This window comes from Cucurbita pepo, chromosome LG18, assembly GCF_002806865.2.
Source record: "Cucurbita pepo subsp. pepo cultivar mu-cu-16 chromosome LG18, ASM280686v2, whole genome shotgun sequence".
Taxonomy (NCBI): Eukaryota; Viridiplantae; Streptophyta; class Magnoliopsida; order Cucurbitales; family Cucurbitaceae; genus Cucurbita; species Cucurbita pepo.
In genome coordinates, this window is record NC_036655.1 from 4,191,880 (window position 1) to 4,211,983 (window position 20,104).

The window sequence follows — 20,104 nt, forward strand, 5'->3', positions numbered from 1 at the left end:
AGCTGCATTTACTTAATCATCGACTCAAACTAAAAAAAAAAAAGGGGGAAAAAAAAAGGAAAAATCAAAGCAAAGGCCAATTTTGAAGTTGACAAAAAGAAGAAAAAGTGAAGATTTGGTTAATTTTTAGAACAATTGAATGCCATAATTGGGTTTCACACAACAAACTAATTTCTTCATAATTTCTTCCCTTTTCACGCAATCGTCTTCCTCGTTTTCCTCTGGTCTTCCTATTTATTCTTCCATCCCCCCATTTCCCTCTTCTTCAACGCCTTGGACTCTCCCTTTCACCCCAACTTCATAAAGGTAATTCCACTTCCCTTCCCAATTCTCGATTCGATTTGGGTCTTTTTGCTTCTCTTTGAATTTGAATCTGATCTTGTTTTGTGGGAATCAGTTGCTTGAAGTTCACACCGTCTGTTCTGCCCAAAAATGAATGTTGTATTCTTATTGTTCCATTTTTTGGGTTTGTTTATGTCAATTTCATCGGATTTCAGATGGGTCTTTGTTGAGATCGGTGAACTTCATTGTGAATATTGTTTTGTTCGTTTGTTTACTCTAAACGTGGTATCGTGGAGATTGAGGTTTATTGATTTGCAATTGGATCAGTTACTTTTGTGGTGATTTATTGACTATTGTTGATCTTGTTCTGTTCGTCAATGACTTTTGTGTTGATTTAATGACTATTGTTGATCTTGTTCTGTTCGTCAATGACTTTTGTGTTGATTCAATGACTATTGTTGATCTTGTTCTGTTCGTCAATTAGTGACATTCTATGTACCGACACTTTTCTGATTTGGATTTGATGTTACTTTTTTTGGTATAAAATTTCTGCATTACAATGAATTTTGTGGAGCTATCTTGTTTGATAAGCTTATTTGTTTCTTGTCACGGAGTTTCTATGGTTATCATTGAAGGCAAAAGATGAAAAAATACATGGATAATCAAGAGCTGGGATCTCATTTTTTTCCTTCTTTTATTTTTTAAATGGGATCTCAAAGTGTTGAACAAATGTTGTTCTTTGTTTGAGGGCTCTAGTGAAAAGGAGTCGAGCCTCGATTAAAGGTGTGATGTCCCACATTGGTTGGGGAGGAGAACAAAACACCCTTTATAAGGGTATGGAAACCTTCCCCTAGCAAACGTGTTTTAAAGCCTTGAGGGGAAACCCAAGAGGGAAAGCTCAAATAGGACAATATTTGGTAGAGATGGATCTGAGCCGTTACAAATGGTATTAGAGTCAGACACCGGACTATGTGCCAGCGAGGAGGCTGTTCCCCAAAAGGGGTAGGCACGAGACGGTGTGCCAGTAAGGACGCTGGGCCCCGAAGAGGGGTGGATTGTGATGTCCCTCATTGGTTGGGGAAGAGAACAAAACTCCCTTTATAAGGGTATGAAAACCTTCCCTTGAGGGGAAGGTGTGATGTCCCACATGAGGAGAACAAAACACCCTTTGTAAGGGTATGAAAACCTTCCCCTGGCATATGCGTTTTAAAGCTTTGAGGGGAAGCCCGAAAGGGAAAGCCCAAAAAGGACAATATCTGCTAGCGGTGGATCTGGGTTGTTACAAATGGTATAAGAGTTAGACACCGGACTATGTGCCAACGAGGAGGCTGTTCCCCAAAAGGGTAGGCACGAGACAGTGTGCCAGTAAGGACATTGGGCCCTGAAGGGGGTGGATTGTGATGTCCCACATTGGTTGGGGGGAGAACAAAATACCCTTCCCCTGGCATATGCGTTTTAAACCTTTGAGGGGAAGCCCGAAAGGGAAAGCCCAAAAAGGACAATATCTGCTAGCGGTGGATCTGGGTCGTTACAAATGGTATAAGAGTTAGACACCGGACTATGTGCCAACGAGGAGGCTGTTCCCCAAAAGGGTAGGCACGAGACAGTGTGCCAGTAAGGACATTGGGCCCTGAAGGGGGTGGATTGTGATGTCCCACATTGGTTGGGGGGAGAACAAAATACCCTTCCCCTGGCATATGCGTTTTAAACCTTTGAGGGGAAGCCCGAAAGGGAAAGCCCAAAAAGGACAATATCTGCTAGCGGTGGATCTGGGTCGTTACAAATGGTATAAGAGTTAGACACCGGACTATGTGCCAGCGAGGAGGCTGTTCCCCAAAAGGGGTAGGCACGAGACAGTGTGCCAGTAAGGACGTTGGGCCCTGAAGGGGGTGGATTGTGATGTCCCACATTGGTTGGGGGGAGAACAAAATACCCTTCCCCTGGCATATGCGTTTTAAACCTTTGAGGGGAAGCCCGAAAGGGAAAGCCCAAAAAGGACAATATCTGCTAGCGGTGGATCTGGGTCGTTACAAATGGTATAAGAGTTAGACACCGGACTATGTGCCAGCGAGGAGGCTGTTCCCCAAAAGGGGTAGGCACGAGACAGTGTGCCAGTAAGGACGTTGGGCCCTGAAGGGGGTGGATTGTGATGTCCCACATTGGTTGGGGGGGAGAACAAAATACTCTTTATAAGGGTATGGAAACCTTCCCCTAGCAGACGCGTTTAAACCCTTGAGGGAAAGCCAAAAAAGGACAATATTTGCTAACGGTGGATTTGGGCCATTACAAAGGGAAAACTATCCGAGGGCTCTATGGTGTACTAAGTTGGTTTTCTAGTTCCGTGTATTTACTGTTAACTCATTGCATATGGATTTTGAATGAAATCCATTACAAAAACACAAAATCTGTTAATTTTCCAACATGTTTGTGATTGTGTTTTATCTGCAAAATTGTTTTCTTTCAAGAAATGACCAAATGGAACCATTTCTGCTTTAGCTGACTTCAATGTTTGTCTACAAACTCAAGGTGCTTGAAGCAAATGGCCTTGGTTACCACTGCAGAAGTTTGTGATGCTAATCCACAGCTCATTGTGAGTGGCGAACTTCGAGCCCTCGAACCAGTTTTCCAGATATATGGTCGACGCCAAGTCTTTTCAGGACCAGTAGTCACACTGAAGGTATTTGAAGATAACGTCTTGATTCGTGAGTTCCTTGAGGAGAAGGGTAACGGCAGAGTTCTTGTCGTGGACGGGGGCGGTAGTAAGAGATGTGCAATATTGGGTGGCAATCCTGTTGTCCAAGCTCAAAACAATGGATGGTCTGGTATAGTTGTGAATGGATGTGTTAGAGATGTGGATGAAATTAACGGTTGCGATATCGGGGTAAGGGCTCTCGCTTCACATCCAATGAAAGCCTACAAAAAACGGGTCGGAGAAAAGCACGTTCCGATAACTATAGCTGGGACAAGGATCATGGATGGAGAATGGCTGTATGCAGATACTGATGGGATTCTGGTTTCACGAACCGAGTTGTCCGTTTAGAGAACTGTTGATTAGTTCCCTTCCAAAGATTTTGATGGTAGGATGATATTGTTATACGAGGACAAGCACGAGGGCGAGCGCGAGGGCGAGGGCTCATCAGTAACGCTCTTAATGTCTACTTGTGGACCCTATAATTCAACTCCTTGTTATATTTATCACTAAAATGATGTATTACTACTTGAGCTTAATACGATGTTGTGTGCTGTGAAAGATGAACTGCTGCATTATTGTTGTAAGCATCTTATTGTGTTATGAACACTAAATACTTGATTGAAGGAAGATCCATATTTCTATGTAAACTATTTTGAATGTGTTCTAATTATGTTCAATATAATACAGACAGGTTTCTGTAGGCACCAGCTCGTGACAGATAAACAGAGCTTTTGGGTTGCAGCTATGCAAGTGCAAGGACAATGGTTAGCTGATTCCCAGGTTAGAAACTCCATATACTTTCTTCCATTGTATTGTTTTTGTGGGCTGCGATCTTCTGGCTGTCTTGTGAAAGTTTGAAAAAGTGTTTAAAAAACCGTTTTTAAACACTTACAAAGTCGGTCGAAATAGATTCTCGTAGACTAGGTTGGAAGGACTATCTCAAGAGATACTATGATAGTAAGAGTCGGATGTTTGGAGATACCTTCCGAGCTCGATGATTGCATAGTGCACAGTGCCTGTATAGCTTTGGTACAATGATATGTGTCGGGACACTAAGTATACTATGCTGAAGTTAGTCGGATGTTTGGAGATACCTTCCAAGCTCGATGATTGCATAGTGCACAGTGCATGTATAGTTTTGGTACAATGATATGTGTCGGGACACTAAGTATACTATGTTGAAGTTAGTCGGATGTTAAGTATAGTATCTCAAGACTATGTGTTGGGACACTAAGTATACATAGACTATGTTTCGGGATACTAAGTATAGTATCTCCAGAGATACTATGATAGTAAGGGTCGGATGTTTGGAGATACCTTCCAGGCTCGATGATTGCATTGTGCACAGTGCCCGTATAGCTTTGGTACAATAATATGTGTCGGGACACTAAGTAAACTACGTGGAAGTTAGTCGGATGTTTGCAGATACCTTCCAAACTCGACGATAGATTCTAATGAAACAGGCTTCATTGCATGGTGCATTATGCACGTATAGCTTTGGTACAATGATATGTGTCGGGACACTAAGTAAACTACGTTATAGCTAGTCGGATGTTTGGAGATACCTTCCAAACTCGATGATGGATCCTAATAATGAAATAGGCTTCATTGCATGCACAATGCACGTATAGCTTTGGTACAATGCTATGAATTGGGATACTAAATAAACTACACTGAAATTATGCGTACTTGTGTAGATTACGTCGTGATGCAAGGATATATCTGTACAACTTGAGCTCAATACATAAGACTAACCTCAGTTTAATTAAATTATCGATATAAGTGAATATGAATGAAAGTTTGACGATAATACTCTTTATTTTTTACTTAATACTTAAAATATTATTCATGAATAATTTAACTTTGTCATTTTTTGTTTTAAAAAATATAAATAATTATAAATTAAATTGGAAGAGTTTCAAATATAAGCATATTTTTTTTTTCTAAATAATTAAAATATTTTTATGGAAATTATAAATTAAAATTATAGGCTGAAAAGTTTGCGGATTTTATTAATAAATAAATAAATAAATTTTGTGGACGAAAATTAGCACGTGTGTAATACTGTATCACGTGTCAAATTTAATGTGCGACTTCCTTTATTTTTATTTTTATTCTTAAATTTATTTTAATTAAAATTTCCCATAAATTTCCAAAAAGTTTATTTTAATTTAAAGAAAAAGAATACATTAATTATTGAATTATGTAATAATAAAACCTTAAATACGAAACTCTAATCTTTCATCGTTTAAATATATATTTTTTTTAACTAAATAATATGTTGGGTTTAAATTTAAGCTATTAATTTGTTTTTATAATTATTTTTACGTTTTGAACCGTGTCTGTTGGAGTAAATAGGAAGATCGGGTTGAGGAGAACTCTGTCTTTTCCTCACTCTCCTCTCTCTAATATGAACCTTAAGTTGAATTATTTTCTGATTTCAGTCAATCCACACAGAAATAATCGGGTCCTAAAAGTTCCTCAAAACGATCCCGTCTTTCCCTCACTTTCCTTTCTCTAATATGAACCTATAGTTGAAAGGGCCGGTCTTCCTCTCACTCTCCTTTCTCTAGTATGAACCTTGAGTTCAAAGGTTTTCTACGGTCAGTCAATTCACACATAGATAATCGATCCTACGAAACCCTTGAAAGGGCTGTCGTTCGTAAAGAATTAAGCTTTTAATATTCATGTTCGTGATATACAAAGTAGAAGTTAGTAGCCATATAAACAACGTCGAAGTTATAAATATATTGTGAGGTTTTCTACGTTCAACCTTTCTCTAGTATGAACCTTAGGTCGAAAAGTTTTCTACGTCCAGTCAATCCACAGAGCTAATCAGTCCTAAGAAACCCTCGAAAGGGCCCCATCTTCCTCTCACAAGCCTTTCTCTAACATGAACCTTTAGTTAAAAGGTTTTCTGCGTTCGGTCAATCCACACAGAGTTAATCAGTCCTAAGAAACCCTCGAAAGGGTCCCATCTTCCTCTCACGAGCCTTTCTCTAACATGAACCTTTAGTTAAACGGTTTTCTGCGTTCGGTCAATCCATACAGAGTTAATCAATCCTAAAAAACTCTCGAAAGGGCCCATCTTCTCTTCACGAGCCATTCTCTAATATGAACCTTGAATTGAACAGTTTTCTACGTTCAGTCAAACTACACAGAGCTAATCGAACGTAAGAAACCCACGAAAGGGATGCGGTCGGGTGTGAGTAAAGAATTAAGGTCGTAGTAGTAGGCATATAAATTGTGAAATATACTTTGAGTGGATGGACTAAATATAGAGAATATGAATGAAAGTTAAAAAGGAAGATCTAAAAATAAACAATTTTTAAGACAAAAGAAGGTAATCTAATTTTTATGTAATAGAAAAAAAGAAGAAAAAGAAGAGAAGAAGAAGATCTTGAAGGGACTATTTTAAGGAAAAAACAAATTGCAGCTAACAGAATTTACGCTTCTTCCTACCTTCCTCCCGATTTCTTCTTTTTTGGTAATTTTTCTGTTTCGATTTCCAAGTATTTCATTCATTGTTCTTCAGATTACTCCGTCATCCACTTCCAGGTATAGATCTTCGTTGTCACTGCAACTCAAGCTCCATTTCGCATCGCTTCATCGATTCTTTTGTGTTATCAGCTGACGGTGACTTTTAGATTATGTGAAGTATTAGTACTGTGTAATGAATGCGATTCATGGACGACAATGGGGAGAACAGCAGATCCCCAACTTCTTCATCGCCTAAGTTTTCGGATGATGAAGTTCTTGTGGATGCCAATGCTGGAAGCTTACGAGCTTCCAAGAGAGGGAGAAATGGATTCAATGTATCTAAGAACAATTTGGCGTTGCCTAGGTTTCGTACTGCGACTCCTTTGGGATCGCCTATGGTTCGATCTCCTTGCCTCACTATTCCGCCGGGGATTAGCCCTACTCTGTTGCTTGATTCTCCGATTACGCTGCTCAATACACAGGTGAGGTTTGGGATTGTATTTTGGATGCTGGAATTTTCATGCGTTTCTGTTCTCTGTTTCTTTTTTGTGCGTACATGAAATGGAATCCTTTTTCAGATGCTGCTGTTGTAATTACTTCGCCTTCCACGAATGTAACTGTGGTTAAGAAAAACTTAAAATAATTAATAGTTAACTTTAGAACAACAATCTAGATTCAAATCCTGTGGTTGTAACTGTGGTTGTAGGATTCAGGAGAAGAATGATGGGGCTGTGTACGAAATCTGAATTTCAAATCCTAGGTCTGAGGCATAATTAATTTAGTTTTTCGGTGTAATAGCTTCAGTATCGTGTGATTGTGTTCATTCCTACTGATTTTCTGTTCTTGACAGTTCTACAAACCTTTTCATTATTATCTTCTAGTTTTTTTTTTTTTTCAAATCACCATGAAGGTTTGAGGTGGGTGGTTTCAATTTTCTTGCATTTCTTTTCTCTGTTCTTTCTTGTTTCTACGTGGAAAGAATGGAATCCCTTCGGTTGTTGCTATTGTAATTACTTTGCCTTCCACGTTTGGATGCCGCAGGATATGCAAGTGTGACTAAGAAATGCTTAAAAGAATGGATAGTCATTATTTATACCAACAAGGCGCACTTTCCTTTTCGGTGACCTAATCATAAGATCTCCAAAATTAAATGTGCTTGACTTGGAGCTATCCTATGTTGGGTGACCTCATAGGAATTTGACAAAAAACCTTGACTCGTGTTGGTTTGTAGGGAAAAGTAACATAGCCATGTCACGGTAGATGCAGGGAAATGTCAGGCTGTGTGTGCCAAATCTGCATTCTAAATCCTGGTCTGCACCCTGATCCTGAGCTTGAAGCATTACAAAATTGATTTTGTTTTCCTTATATTTTTCATGCTTATGTAGCCTTTGTCANCGTATCTTTAGTACCGATTTTATATTCTTGACAGATTTTACTAGTTTTACAAACCTTTTTATTGTTACTTTTTAGTTATTCTCAAAAAACCATTTTAATGGGATGTTATGTCAGGATTTGCCATCTCCAACCACGGGCACTTTTCCCATACATCAAATAAAAGATGAGCATTCATTGTTGAATCCTGTAATGCCTGAAGATGGAAGTAGCCACGGCAGTGAGGATTCCTGCTTCAGGTTCGCACCTCATGGGGAGCTTAATACTCTTCAAAGTCTTTTCAGGCTTGAAAATCAGGTAATTGATTCTATTTCTTTTACTTTTTGCATAGCAAGTAGTAACTTTGCCCACAATCTTTGTGAATGTGTGAGTGAGAAGGCATGCTTTAACTAGGATACAATATTGCACCCATGCATCATTCTCCATTATTATAGAAAGCTTTAGCTTGAGTTTGTAGTGCATAGAGCACAACACCCTAAGACTTGATTGAGATGAATCAAAAGACGGAAATTTGAATCCTAAGAAAACTTAATCCTATGTGAGTACTGAGATTGGTTTTCTCCTTTTCAACTTTGTTAGTAGTTAGGAAGTACAAGCTCATTGAGACGAAACATATTTAACTCTAAATTTTCTCAAGGTGTCTATCCTTAGCTTATGCATCTTTTGCTTGCTATTCAACCTTATCATGTGAATTTTATGTTATGGAAATCCCTAAACCCAAATCAAATGCTGATGTTTGAACTGTGTTATGAAGATCATCATTGTCTCGTGATAATAGTTATTTCCCCAATTGAAGTTAGCATCTGATTTATCGGCCTTATCAAATGTTAAATGTTGAAAATCAGTAAACCAATATTCCTATCACTATCTTTATGAAATGATCAAATGTATTTCTACAATTTGGTCTTGTAACTCGTAACAATTTAAAACTAGAGAAGTCATTTTGTTGCAGAAACATTTTATAATTCATATAAAATATCTGAATTTTCAATTTAATAGTTATCTCGAGCTAAGCGGGTTTCAATAGAGGGTGGATTGCAGGTTCGTCAAACCTGCTACCTTTGAACGTCAGAGATGCTTGAGAACAATGAAGTAGAAAGTTTAAATCTAGGGTGATCATGGTACAGTAGAAACGATGACTGTAGTTGGTGAAAGTGGAAAGGCAATGATACAAGTATTAGTGCACGTGTAAAGAGCATTTTGATTTCTAAGAGTATGCCTTCTTGTTTTTAAGGTTAGCAAAATCCAGAACGTAAATGGTTTGGCAGCGTGATGAAATTCAATATTGTTGGAAAAAAGCGTAGTTGTTGGTGGGTTTTCTGTTGACTCAAGCGAAAGGGCCGTGTGGAATGGTGGATCAAAATTCTCTTGCATTAATTATGGTTTTGAGACACAGATTGTAGTGGAAGATAGTTTCAAATTGTGTTTTTTTTTTTTTTTTTTTTTTTTTTTTTTTTTTTTTTTTTTNGACACGTATTTAGCTTTAGCTTTAAGCTTAAACCAGGAACTGTATCAACGCTGAGGCACTGAAAAAGAATATATTTGGAGAAGAGGGAAGGAAAAAGAGAAGGAAATAAAATAAAAGGACTGGTACCGGAAGTTCTTAAGTTCAATTAATTTCAAACTATTGTTCCTTTCAGATTTTATTAGGCTTCATACTGGTGTGTTGAGAACTATCGGCCAAAACAATTCCAAAACTCGAGATGAATACTGTTAAAATCCCGATGGATCTTATATGCTGAAGTGTACTCGTTATTCAATATGGTTTCTGATTAAAAGAATTCAAGTTTGAAAAAATATGAATGCACTTGCTTTAACAGCTTCTACTATGTTTTTTCTTCTTCTGCCTCCTTAATATTACACATGCAGAGATATACAATGTCAATTGGAGAGCCTGTCTGTAACTTTTTTGCACCTTTTTCTTTAATTTCATTTATTTCAATTAAAGTGTTTTCTTATACTGAAAAAAGACATGAAAACTGTCACCTCAAACCCTCCATTGCTCCGTCATAATATGGCAGCTCCACAAAGCCCCGACTGCGTCAGGTTTGGAGCAATATCTGAAACTTATCATCAGCTTTGTCGACTTTAATATTTGTTTTGGAGCAGTGTTATTATCTCATTCTTATGGAAAATTTTCTGGTTCTAAATGGGTATCAAGAAGTTATGAAAAAATAATTTCTGACTCCAGAATGCAGAAACATAATGGAATCTTAACGAGGTAACGGGTGAGTATTAGGTAAGGCCATATGTTGAACAATATATTCTCATGTGTGAATTTTACCATATGTTAGTTAGTTTAGAGTCTTGCAGAATGGGCCAGATTATCTCGCATATTCTTCAAATAAACTGATCCTTGTAGACACTGAGAAAAATGGTCGTTATCATTTTGTTTCATTTTATTGCAATTTTTTTTTCTCAGGAAGCTGACATTGATCGTCAAGCCTTTGAATCGGAGAAAGCACTGATGGATTTTGAATTCCTAACTGATTTTTCAAAAGAAGGTTCTGTATTGAAATATGACATCGCTTCATCCACTGGTAATAACCATTTTGATGGAAAGAGTGTTAATGGCAACTGTGACAATATGGAAAGTTGTCTTTCTGCTATAGCTAATAATCAACCATCTACACCTGAAGAATCGGCAAAAAGAGATGACAGTGAGACGCAGCATCCTTTAGAAGGTGAACAGAAAGGGTCTTGCATTCCTATGGGAATGTTAAGGACATCAGAAGATGGATACAACTGGAGGAAATATGGACAGAAACAGGTTAAAGGTAGTGAATATCCAAGAAGCTACTATAAATGTACACATCCAAATTGTCAGGTAAAGAAGAAGGTGGAGCGATCTCTTGATGGTCAAATAACAGAAATCATCTATAAGGGTGCTCATATTCATGCGAAACCTGATCCCAATCGTCGAGCCATGCTTGGATCCATGCTAATGCCAGATGATACTCCAGAAATTGGTGAAGGTGGTGGAAACCGTGCCAAAGTTGAAGCTGGGCTGACATGGAGAAACACTCAATATGGGGTGAAGGATACCAAACCCATCTCAGATTGGAGTGTTGATGGTCTAGAAAGGACATCCTCGATATCAGTTGTGACTGAGCTTTCTGATCCATTGTTAAATCCCCAAGGAAAAAATGTTGGGGTATTTGAATCTGTGGGAACTCCAGAGCTTTCATCCACACTGGCTAGTCATGATGATGATGGCGGCGGTGGTGGAGATGATGATGATCTTACAACTCAGGGAAGTATTTCAGTTTGCATTGAAGCTGATGATGCTGAGCCTGAATTGAAAAGAAGGTATTGATCTTACTATTAACTGGATATTATTATAAAATAGAAAGCCTTTAATATGTTCATTGTGGACTACAAACTGGCTAGAAGAGGGGATTTAATAAAAGATTTGACTGTAAATGTATGGAACTGATGAAGTCGGCATCTACAGCCTTATTTTCATATTCTTTTCTGGTGAGCAGTATCTTCAGTTTTTGACGCTATAGTGTGGTTGACTTTCTTAACCTCCACGGCTCCTACCACTTTAATTGAGCGCATTTTTGTGGACCTACTTAGATCTAAAATATTATGAATTACTGAGCTTAAACTTCACAAAACGTATTGGTAAGTTACCGATCTAACCCTCATTAATTTGATCATTTACATCTTTTCAATTGATGCCCTTTCGGCTGTAAGATTACCTCAAGTAGCTCGAGTTTGTTAAAAACATCCTGAAAAAGTGCATAATGAGTTGCAAAGATTGCTCATCTTCTGTGTGACTATTGTTGCAGGCGAAAAGAGGGTGGTTCAATTGAGACAAACTTGGCTTCTAGATCCTTACGTGAACCAAGAGTAGTTGTCCAAATTGAAACTGACGTCGACATACTTGAAGATGGGTATCGTTGGCGGAAGTATGGGCAAAAAGTTGTCAAAGGAAATCCAAATCCAAGGTACTAACATTTAAATCCGTGCTAGTGCGTGTGTGAATGGGTTTTTGTTGCATTCTACGTTGTGTTTCTGAGGGCCAAAGGGACGATGAATGAGTTTACTGTAAAATTGATAGCTCTTACTCCATTAACATTCTTATTTTGCTCGTACTTCTAAAAAAATTTCTCGAGTTAAAATAGTCTCTATTCTCGAACGTTTGATATGATCTTGATTTGTGAATTTGAAGATCGAAACGATGTGGTGTAGGCATCAACATGGTATTGTTACTGCTTGTCATAGTCTATTGATTATGTCTCCTATCATTTAAGAATTACTGTTTCGTCTACAGGAGCTACTACAAATGCACGAGTGCAGGCTGTGCAGTAAGGAAACACGTTGAGAGAGCATCACATGATCTGAAATGTGTTATAACAACATACGAAGGAAAACACAATCATGAAGTGCCTGCAGCAAGAAACGGCAGTCAAGTAAACTCGAGTAATGGCAATAGCCAACCTTCTACTTCTCATGTGCAACCGAACATGGATTTGTCCAGAAACTCGAATGTCGCAAATTCCGAAACACAAATTCAAGATCTTGCCGCCCAGTTTTATCCAAAACCTGAATTTAACTATGACTATCAGAGATCTGGTTGTTTTGACACTTTTAGGAACGATATAAAACTTGGAGCTCCTTCATTCTGTCAAATGAAGTTCCCTCAACTGCGACACACCTTGCCTTATAGCTCCTTTGCTTTAAATTCAAAGCATACTTCAACAAGCATCTCTGGTTCTTTGGCATCTGTGGTTCCAGACTTCCCAATTTCCTTGCCATTGAACCAAAACTTCTCAGCTGCTGGTTTTGATTTTACCAATGGAAGACCAATACCACCATTTCAGGTTTTCCTCTCTGGTCAGCAGCTTAGAGAAACTGATAGATTCCTCACGCCCAAACAGGAGCACGATGACGATAACATCCGTGCTTCTTTCCAACCAATTGTTGATAGTTCAAGTGCATCTTCATCATCATTGGTCTCATCAGTTTATCAACATATGATGGGAAATTTTCCGTAGCTTATTCGTTCTTCACACAAGTGTATAGGTGTAGTAAAGCTCCATATAGTTTCCACAGTAACTCTGCCTCAAATCTCTTCAAGCTATTTCCAAAGTGGCAGAAAACGTTTAAATACAAGTACTAGTGTTAAGTTAACTGAGAACAGCAGTAGCCGAGGTCGAAGTTTTGATCATCTCTTGTGTAAGCTCTAAAATAAGTTTCTCAGAGGCATTTTACTATCACCCACATGTCTATAACTCTGTAGAGCTCAATTTTGATTGTTTCTTACTTAAGTTAAAAACACTTACCTTCTGCATTGTTTCAGTTACTGATGTCCATTCCAGAACAGACAACTTCAGGCTATGAAGAATTGGGTATGGGAGATCATGCCACTCCTCAGATGGCTATCTTGCTCAATGCTGCCTTCCACATCAGGTTAGATTCTTGAACTGACTAATTAAAGAGGCATTTTGTGAAGTAATTGAAGAATATTTGAGCTGTGAGTTGATATCCACTAAAACTACCTCTACAAAGTTTACTAGAACAGAGTAGCTAAACATGGGTTGGGTGAGGCTCTTGATCTCACGAACAAACTGCCTTTAATTCAACTCTTGCAGGTGAATAACTATGGCCCAGGTCCCTCATTTCCAGTGTTGTAGGTAAGTCGGAGGTTCAGGGGTCATTTGATAATGTTTTTGTTTCCAATTTTTAAGAGAAAAAAAAACGTTTGGTAATTGTTCTCCTTACTTGTTTCTCATTTTTTCAGAAACGTTTTCGAAATTGAGTAGAAATTTTGAAATAACAAAATCAAATTTGTTGTTATTTGTTTTTGTTTTGAGCTTTTTTTTTCAACACATAGATAGAACATTGTCGTTTTTGCTTTATAATAAGTATCTTAAAATGAATGTAACATAGAGATTTTAGCATTTCAATTTCAAAAATTAGTTTTCATATAAAGTTTTGAAGATCAAGAAATAAAGAACGATTGCCAAACACGTTCTTCACCTTTTTTTCAACAAAAAAATAATTGAACGGGAAATAAGAAGTGGTTTGTTTGTGTTTTCGAAAAAGAAACCAGAAATGAGAAACAAGAAACGGGAACGACAACCAAATGAGTCTCTGTATATGGCAGGGAAATCTTCCATGTTGAGTTTTATAGATTGATTAATTTTGAGCTGACTACCTTAATTTGATTTAAATTATTTTTAGAGAGATATGTGAGTGATGTTATCAAATGCAAATTTGTTCTTTGTTTGTAAATCAAATAAAAGAAAAGTACATGTTACAAGATAATCTTATATGATCCGGTCTTCATTTTGAGTGAACTATGAACTTCTATATGGCAGACTTCATTCTTTGATTGACACAAACAATAGCGATTATTTGTTCAATAAATTTATTGTTTTGTAGATATGGCTAAATTGAGAACGAGTATAAGTGTAGTATTGTAAGATGACTGTTGGCTTGTTTGTACATTTAGATAGTTAAGTGAGTATTTTACTCCCATCAAGATCATCCTTTTTCGATTATTGAACTCTTAATTAACTTGAAAACCACTCTTTCGATTATTGAACTCTTAATTAGCTAAAAAAAACCCCTAGGATGGGCAGACATAAACTTTTGAGAATGTATATAAATGCCATTATAAAATTATTCTAAATCCCGTGTCTATACTAGAGCACCCTTTCAATATCGTCTTCCACTTGTATACCCTCTCGAATGACCAGCCATACCCATTCAATATCGTCTTCCACTTGTATACCCTCTCGAATGACCATTTGAAACGGGAATTCAAACAAAGAACAATTAGAATCAATGGTGCAAGAACTTTAGTTGAAGAAAATTGTCAAAAGCAAGTTACAAGTTAAGAAGAATAAAGTTCATCTTCCAGCTCTCAGTCCAAATCATGAGTTTAGAGCCCATTGATGGGTTTAGAAACAAGTTACAAACAGTAGGACAGTAGGGGGAAGTCATGTTCATGTTACAATATAGCAAGAAATGGATCAAAGCAACTACAAGACCAAGTAAAGCTGAGCTACAACACTTCATAACTTACATTTTTGTAAGTGTTATTATAACATTTTTGCAAGGCTTTGTACAACATTACTGATTTAGATGATTTATCCATCGGTTGATATCAATTTTAAGCTCGAACTAACACCAACTGTCAAAGGAGCTCTGCTGCAACAACGCTGCATATATTTGGTTGATTTGGTCCCATTTGAGCCATTCTTGAGCTTGCTCGCCAACCGACCTGAAAGTTTTGCTACAGACCCAACAGAAAAAACATATAAACCAACCGATCAAACTCGTTTCAACTGATTATAAAACAGTTCAGTTTGTCAGAATACTTTAATCTTCCCTAGCAAACAACAAACATCCATCCTTCAAACAAATAATGCTCAAATAATGACAGTGACCAAACTTGAAACAACTTGAAACAACTTTAACTTTCAATAGCCAAAACCTACAAAACTTCAACAAAGGTAAAAGGAGAACCCAGAACATAAGAACGCAAACAATGAAGCAACATGTCCCAATTGAACGCACCACCGAGTTCGAGAAAACTACAACGTTTTCTCCCAAATAAACCAGCATAATCGACCTTACCGGTTGCCAACTAATAACCTAACCTGATATTAAAGCTCTACCATCAGAATATGCCATTGCTTGATATCAATGTGATCTTTTAATACAAAAACCAAGTTTAGAGAAATATAAAAGAACGTACAAGTGCATATGAAAAAGAATCCAAACACTAACTACAAAAAAGGACTTCAATCCACAATAATCGAAACCAAGCTCATAAATTGAGTGATACCGAGGGGATTGAAATTAACCACTAAAGATTATTGCTTTTACAAGAAAATTGTGGGACAGTAGCTCCTTGGAGCCCAAGTGCAAGGTAAGATTGGAGCCTGAGTGAAAAGAACAACAAAAATGTAAATATAAATACACAGATATTGATAGATTGCTGTGAAAGATCTCATTCATAAAGCTTCTTCAAAGAAAAAACAAAGGCCAACCCCAAACAAGAACTCAAAGGCACTCAAAGAGATGAGACATTAACTTTATACGAAGAATTGGTCAAATAAAGAAGAACATGATACTTGGGCTGTCATATGATTGAAAACTTCAGCTATCTTATACCAAAGGGTTCAGCTCTTTTAACAGCTAAATATAACTACCACAAAAAGGTAAAGCTATAAAAACTTAAACAAAATGGATTATAATGATCAGTTACATCTACTCATTCCGTGATTCCGAATCAACAGACCCTTTTGAGATTTTAGAACGAACAACGACCAAGTAACACTTTGACTTGACTTTAACTCATTTCCCGGAATCTGAGATGTCCTGCCAAAAGACTACTTTTTCTCCCAAAACATAGTTGTTTTAACAACTTAAGCAAGCCTCTAACACATAAATATCATAGAATATAAGAGTTGAACTTACATAAGTGAAGCCATGACGACCACAGAGACGATTGGATTTACGAAATTCCTCCTTCAGAGCTGGGTCAACTCTTAATCATTCCCCAGTAATCTACTTTCTAAATATCAAAATAACAATAAAAATCACACAACATATTCTCAAGTCATAAACAGCTTAAGCCTGCAACATTCCAGCAACACCTTAAGCTCACTCTAATCTAACTAAAATTAAACATATGACATGATAAGCACGGAAATAAGAACATGAAACACCTCCATCATTACCATAACAACCATGATCATGTTTTTATGACATATACATAATTGCAAGAAGCTCAAGAAGGGAGACTGCAGCTCCAAGGACATCAAATATGTTTTACTCAAACACCTTACAAGTTAAAAACCACTTTCCATCAGCACCAACCCAACCAACGCCCACTTCCAATCCCTCAAATCCATCTCCCACAACAANCATAGAATTGAGCCCACCCACCCTAATCATCATCATGAAATCCGGATTTATTTCACTTCTTGAAGCTACCTCTCACACCCGGTTTGGGCTTAGACGCCTCGGCAGCAACACGAACAGCGTGGAGATTCACAACCTTGTCTTCCTCATAAGGGATTTTGGGATGCTTCGACTCGTGATGAATCTGCATAGTTTTAACATCAGGCGCTGTAACCTTACAGTGTGGGCACTCGAACTTCGCGTGACCACCTTTTTCTTGGCCGGACCGGTCTGCAAGCCCGGCCTTTCCGCCGCCTCTGTTGGTGGTAGCTGCGTCGATCTTCGCCTGGATCTCTTTAGCCGTGTGCTTCTTCGGCTTCGCCTTACCCGTCATGGCTGATCGATTGTTGCTGTTTTTTCCCTTTTTTCCTCCCTTTCTGGGTAAAGCAAATCAAATCAAAGCCAAATCGACGCTTTTTTAAAATCTGTTGATTGAGAGAATACGTGCCGATTTGTGAGGAGAAACCTTCGATCAAGAAGAGGAGAGAATTCGGGGGAGAAACCCTAGCTCCGGTGAACCCATCAATGGCGTTTGCTTTATTTATACTGGCTAATTTTGTATTCTTGACGATCTGCTACGGACGGATTTATTTGCTCTCGAGTACGTGGGCGTTTATGATTGGATGAAAGAAGATGAGAACAATGTTGCGGAAGTAGGTGATTCTAATCTACTGTCGTAGAGAAGTCCAAACGGATAAGTGATCCTATAATGTTTTATTAAAAACGTGCAAAAAAAAAAAAAAAGGGAAAATAATGAATTTATAAATTCATAAATATAAATTTATGAAATATATATTCCATTTAATTTTATTTAAAATCAGCACAAATTATCTAAATAAAATTATTAAGTCATTTTTTTCTAAATTAGATGAAAAAAGAAAAAACATCTAATTCTCCATTAATTGAATGAGGATAAAAACACGTTTTAAGACGGTCAGACTAACGATGAAATGTAACGGGTTAAAACGGATAATATCTGTTAATATTGAATTTGGGCTGTTACAACTATAATCTATGTTCGGTTAAGGGATTAAAGGCTGGAGAGATCGAAAAAAATATTTTTTAAACCTATAAAATATTTAAGGGAAAAAATATTTAATTATGCTATTTAAAAATTGACAATTTTCGTTTTATTATTTTTAGAAATAGCAAAACACAATATTTTAATATTAAATTAAATTTACTAAATGACTCAAATACCCAAAAAAAAAAAAAAAAAATATATATATATATATATATATATGATTCAAATAATAATTAGTTGATAAAAAATTTAATTAAGAAAAAAGATTTTAAAAAAAAAAGTGATACTGAAAATGGGGCTTGATTTGCTTGTTCGTCAAGCTTTTGAGTCTTGAAACCTAATTTCCCAACATGCTCAAAAATTGAGAGTTGCCAAGGGACTCGATAACTGGAGGGAGCTTGTTTCTCGAAAGAGGATAGGGCAGTCAAACAAAAACAAGGTAAATTCATTCAATTTTTGTAATGATGAATCAAACTCAATTGCAAGACAAAAAGAACTATGCTTCTATGTGGTATTAAGCTGCTACACATGTTTCGTGTCACAACCTAACTATAAAGAGAGTAGAATGTGATCCTCACGTTGCGACAATAGAAGCGGCGACCCTCAAGTGGCGCTCATCCAGCCACGCGAGGGCCTAGACGAGTGTCATGATGTGACCGAGGAGAACGGTGCATCATTTAACACACCACACAAAGTGGGCACTGAAGACAAGTTGAGACATAAACAAGATAGAGACACGATTAGACATGAGGGGCAAAGATAGGCTTGTTGAAGGGTTAGGTAGGGTCCCGGGCCTTAACCTCGAAAGTCGGGGTTCTAGAAGGAATTTGGGCATGCAGTTCGGGAGTTAAGTCTGTCCATATGAAATATGAATGCTCGCCAAGTTTTGTGTCAATCGGACACCGGACGGACAATGCACGACACAGTATGACCGTTCACCAAAATCATGTCTATGCCTGAAAGATTGAAAAGGGTTACCAACCCAGGGCCCTGTGGCATGGTGTTACTCCACCCCTGGGCCCTGCCCGGAAGATTGAAAAGGGTTACCAACCCAGGGCCCTGTGGCATGGTGTTACTCCACCCCTGGGCCCTGCCCGGAAGATTGAAAAGGGTTACCACCCCAGGGCCCTGTGGCATGGTGTTACTCCACCCCTGGGCCCTGCCCGGAAGATTGAAAAGGGTTACCAACCCAGGGCCCTGTGGCCTAGAGGTACCATGATGTTAGCTCTCTACCACACTGGGCCTGTGGCCTACAAGGCGTACCATGGTGTTAGCTCTCTACCAACCCTAGGCTACCATGGTGTTAGCTCTCTACCACCCCTTGGGCCCTGTGATTTAAGTGAGCTATGTGGCACATACGTGTGTTACAGTGTGGGTGAGCGTGCCGAGACGAGTGTCTCAGAGGACTTTCTTTGAAATGGATTTTTGAAGGACAGTACCGGACGACACGGGTATGCCAGTATTGTGCCCCAACCCGCATGTTGGAGGTTGCTACATACACCCGCTATCTGATACGATATCCTTAAATGACTCGGCATGGGCACGGGAGGGCCAATGCCTCAATAGAACCCGGATGGATGGATGTTCGAGAAGTCTCGATGAGATGAACAACACTTGGGCCCATTCTCGATGGCGTGACCGAGCGAGTTATGATAGCTAGCGACATCCGGAGACTCGAGATGACAAGATGAGATGCAACATTGCATTGAGAGACATTGGCCCGAACAAGGACAAAGTTGAGCCAAATGACCTGGGCCTAGTGTAGATGCAAGTTGATTGTGTCGCAGACGATTAAACATGCACGCACAGGCGCCATGTGTGGTCAAGTAAGCAGCAGTGTGTGTGGTCAAGTAAGGTCAAGTAAGCTTGTTCAATTGTCAAAGACAAACCTCACTTAAGGCCCGACTAAGCCACAAACCCGGGGGCAAAAAATATATATGAGACTAATTCCCCTTATGATCGTGAGCATGTCAAGATAATGTAGGATAGTGACACTCCATCTCTCAAGTTAGACACAAGTATACCATTAAGGTTCTAAATGGTCCGATGTTGTGCTCCCACTCCTCAATCCTTCCTTTTATATTCCGGTACTCGAGTTTTATCTAAGAGATAAACCGCTTAGACCTAGGACGACCATCCAAAACGCACACTTAGGCCCCAATACGACATTCTAGCTGCCTGAATAATGAGAAAACTGTTCAAAGTGACGATGACAAAAGAATAATAATAACAATAAAGATTAAAAAAAAAAAAAAAAAAAAAAAAAAAAAAAAAAAAAAAAAAAAAAAAAAAAAAAAAAAAAAAAAAAA

The 20,104-nt window shown here is 38.1% G+C and overlaps 3 protein-coding genes across 8 annotated transcripts; 2 read left to right on the forward strand and 1 right to left on the reverse strand.

The window, feature by feature from the left end:
* The first annotated feature begins 159 nt into the window (after positions 1-159).
* LOC111779697 (putative 4-hydroxy-4-methyl-2-oxoglutarate aldolase 2) lies at positions 160-3,622 on the forward strand. 2 transcript variants are annotated; one of them, XM_023659815.1, is made up of 2 exons: positions 160-306; positions 2,779-3,622. In XM_023659815.1, exon 2 carries the CDS (start codon positions 2,822-2,824, stop codon positions 3,320-3,322), a length of 501 nt encoding a protein of 166 aa, XP_023515583.1. In that variant the 5' UTR covers positions 160-306; positions 2,779-2,821; the 3' UTR covers positions 3,323-3,622. The 2 variants fall into 2 exon arrangements, with proteins under 2 accessions (XP_023515583.1, XP_023515582.1); XM_023659814.1 differs by having other exon boundaries at positions 165-306; positions 2,809-3,622.
* A 2,760-nt stretch (positions 3,623-6,382) lies between these two features.
* LOC111780196 (WRKY transcription factor SUSIBA2-like) lies at positions 6,383-14,238 on the forward strand. 2 transcript variants are annotated; one of them, XM_023660530.1, is made up of 8 exons: positions 6,384-6,936; positions 7,686-7,764; positions 7,964-8,143; positions 10,269-11,155; positions 11,641-11,799; positions 12,126-13,030; positions 13,155-13,264; positions 13,447-14,238. In XM_023660530.1, the coding sequence occupies exons 3-6, from the start codon at positions 8,039-8,041 to the stop codon at positions 12,847-12,849; spliced, it is 1,875 nt and encodes a 624-aa protein (XP_023516298.1). In that variant the 5' UTR covers positions 6,384-6,936; positions 7,686-7,764; positions 7,964-8,038; the 3' UTR covers positions 12,850-13,030; positions 13,155-13,264; positions 13,447-14,238. The 2 variants fall into 2 exon arrangements, with proteins under 2 accessions (XP_023516297.1, XP_023516298.1); XM_023660529.1 differs by lacking the exon at positions 7,686-7,764 and having other exon boundaries at positions 6,383-6,936.
* Positions 14,239-14,672: 434 nt separating this feature from the next.
* LOC111780149 lies at positions 14,673-17,300 on the reverse strand. 4 transcript variants are annotated; one of them, XR_002812807.1, is made up of 3 exons: positions 16,757-17,300; positions 16,286-16,382; positions 14,673-15,747 (listed from the first exon to the last, which is right to left on the reverse strand). XR_002812807.1 is itself a non-coding variant. In XM_023660465.1 (2 exons), exon 1 carries the CDS (start codon positions 17,103-17,105, stop codon positions 16,788-16,790), a length of 318 nt encoding a protein of 105 aa, XP_023516233.1. In that variant the 5' UTR covers positions 17,106-17,300; the 3' UTR covers positions 14,673-16,382; positions 16,757-16,787. The 4 variants fall into 4 exon arrangements, 2 of the variants coding, with proteins under 2 accessions (XP_023516233.1, XP_023516234.1); XR_002812808.1 differs by having other exon boundaries at positions 14,687-15,095; XM_023660465.1 differs by having other exon boundaries at positions 14,673-16,382.
* Between the last annotated feature and the right edge of the window lie 2,804 nt (positions 17,301-20,104).

What these genes read in the sequence shown, in the direction of transcription:
- LOC111779697 (XM_023659815.1), top strand. Translation starts at nt 2,822, where the DNA reads ATGGCCTTGGTTACCACTGCAGAAGTTTGTGATGCTAATCCACAGCTC.
- LOC111780196 (XM_023660529.1), top strand. Translation starts at nt 6,652, where the DNA reads ATGCGATTCATGGACGACAATGGGGAGAACAGCAGATCCCCAACTTCT. An exon ending in GAGCCTGAATTGAAAAGAAG is followed by an intron (nt 11,156 to 11,640) that starts GTATTGATCTTA and finishes CTATTGTTGCAG; the next exon opens with GCGAAAAGAGGGTGGTTCAA. An exon ending in AAAGGAAATCCAAATCCAAG is followed by an intron (nt 11,800 to 12,125) that starts GTACTAACATTT and finishes TTTCGTCTACAG; the next exon opens with GAGCTACTACAAATGCACGA.
- LOC111780149 (XM_023660465.1), bottom strand. Translation starts at nt 17,105, where the DNA reads ATGACGGGTAAGGCGAAGCCGAAGAAGCACACGGCTAAAGAGATCCAG.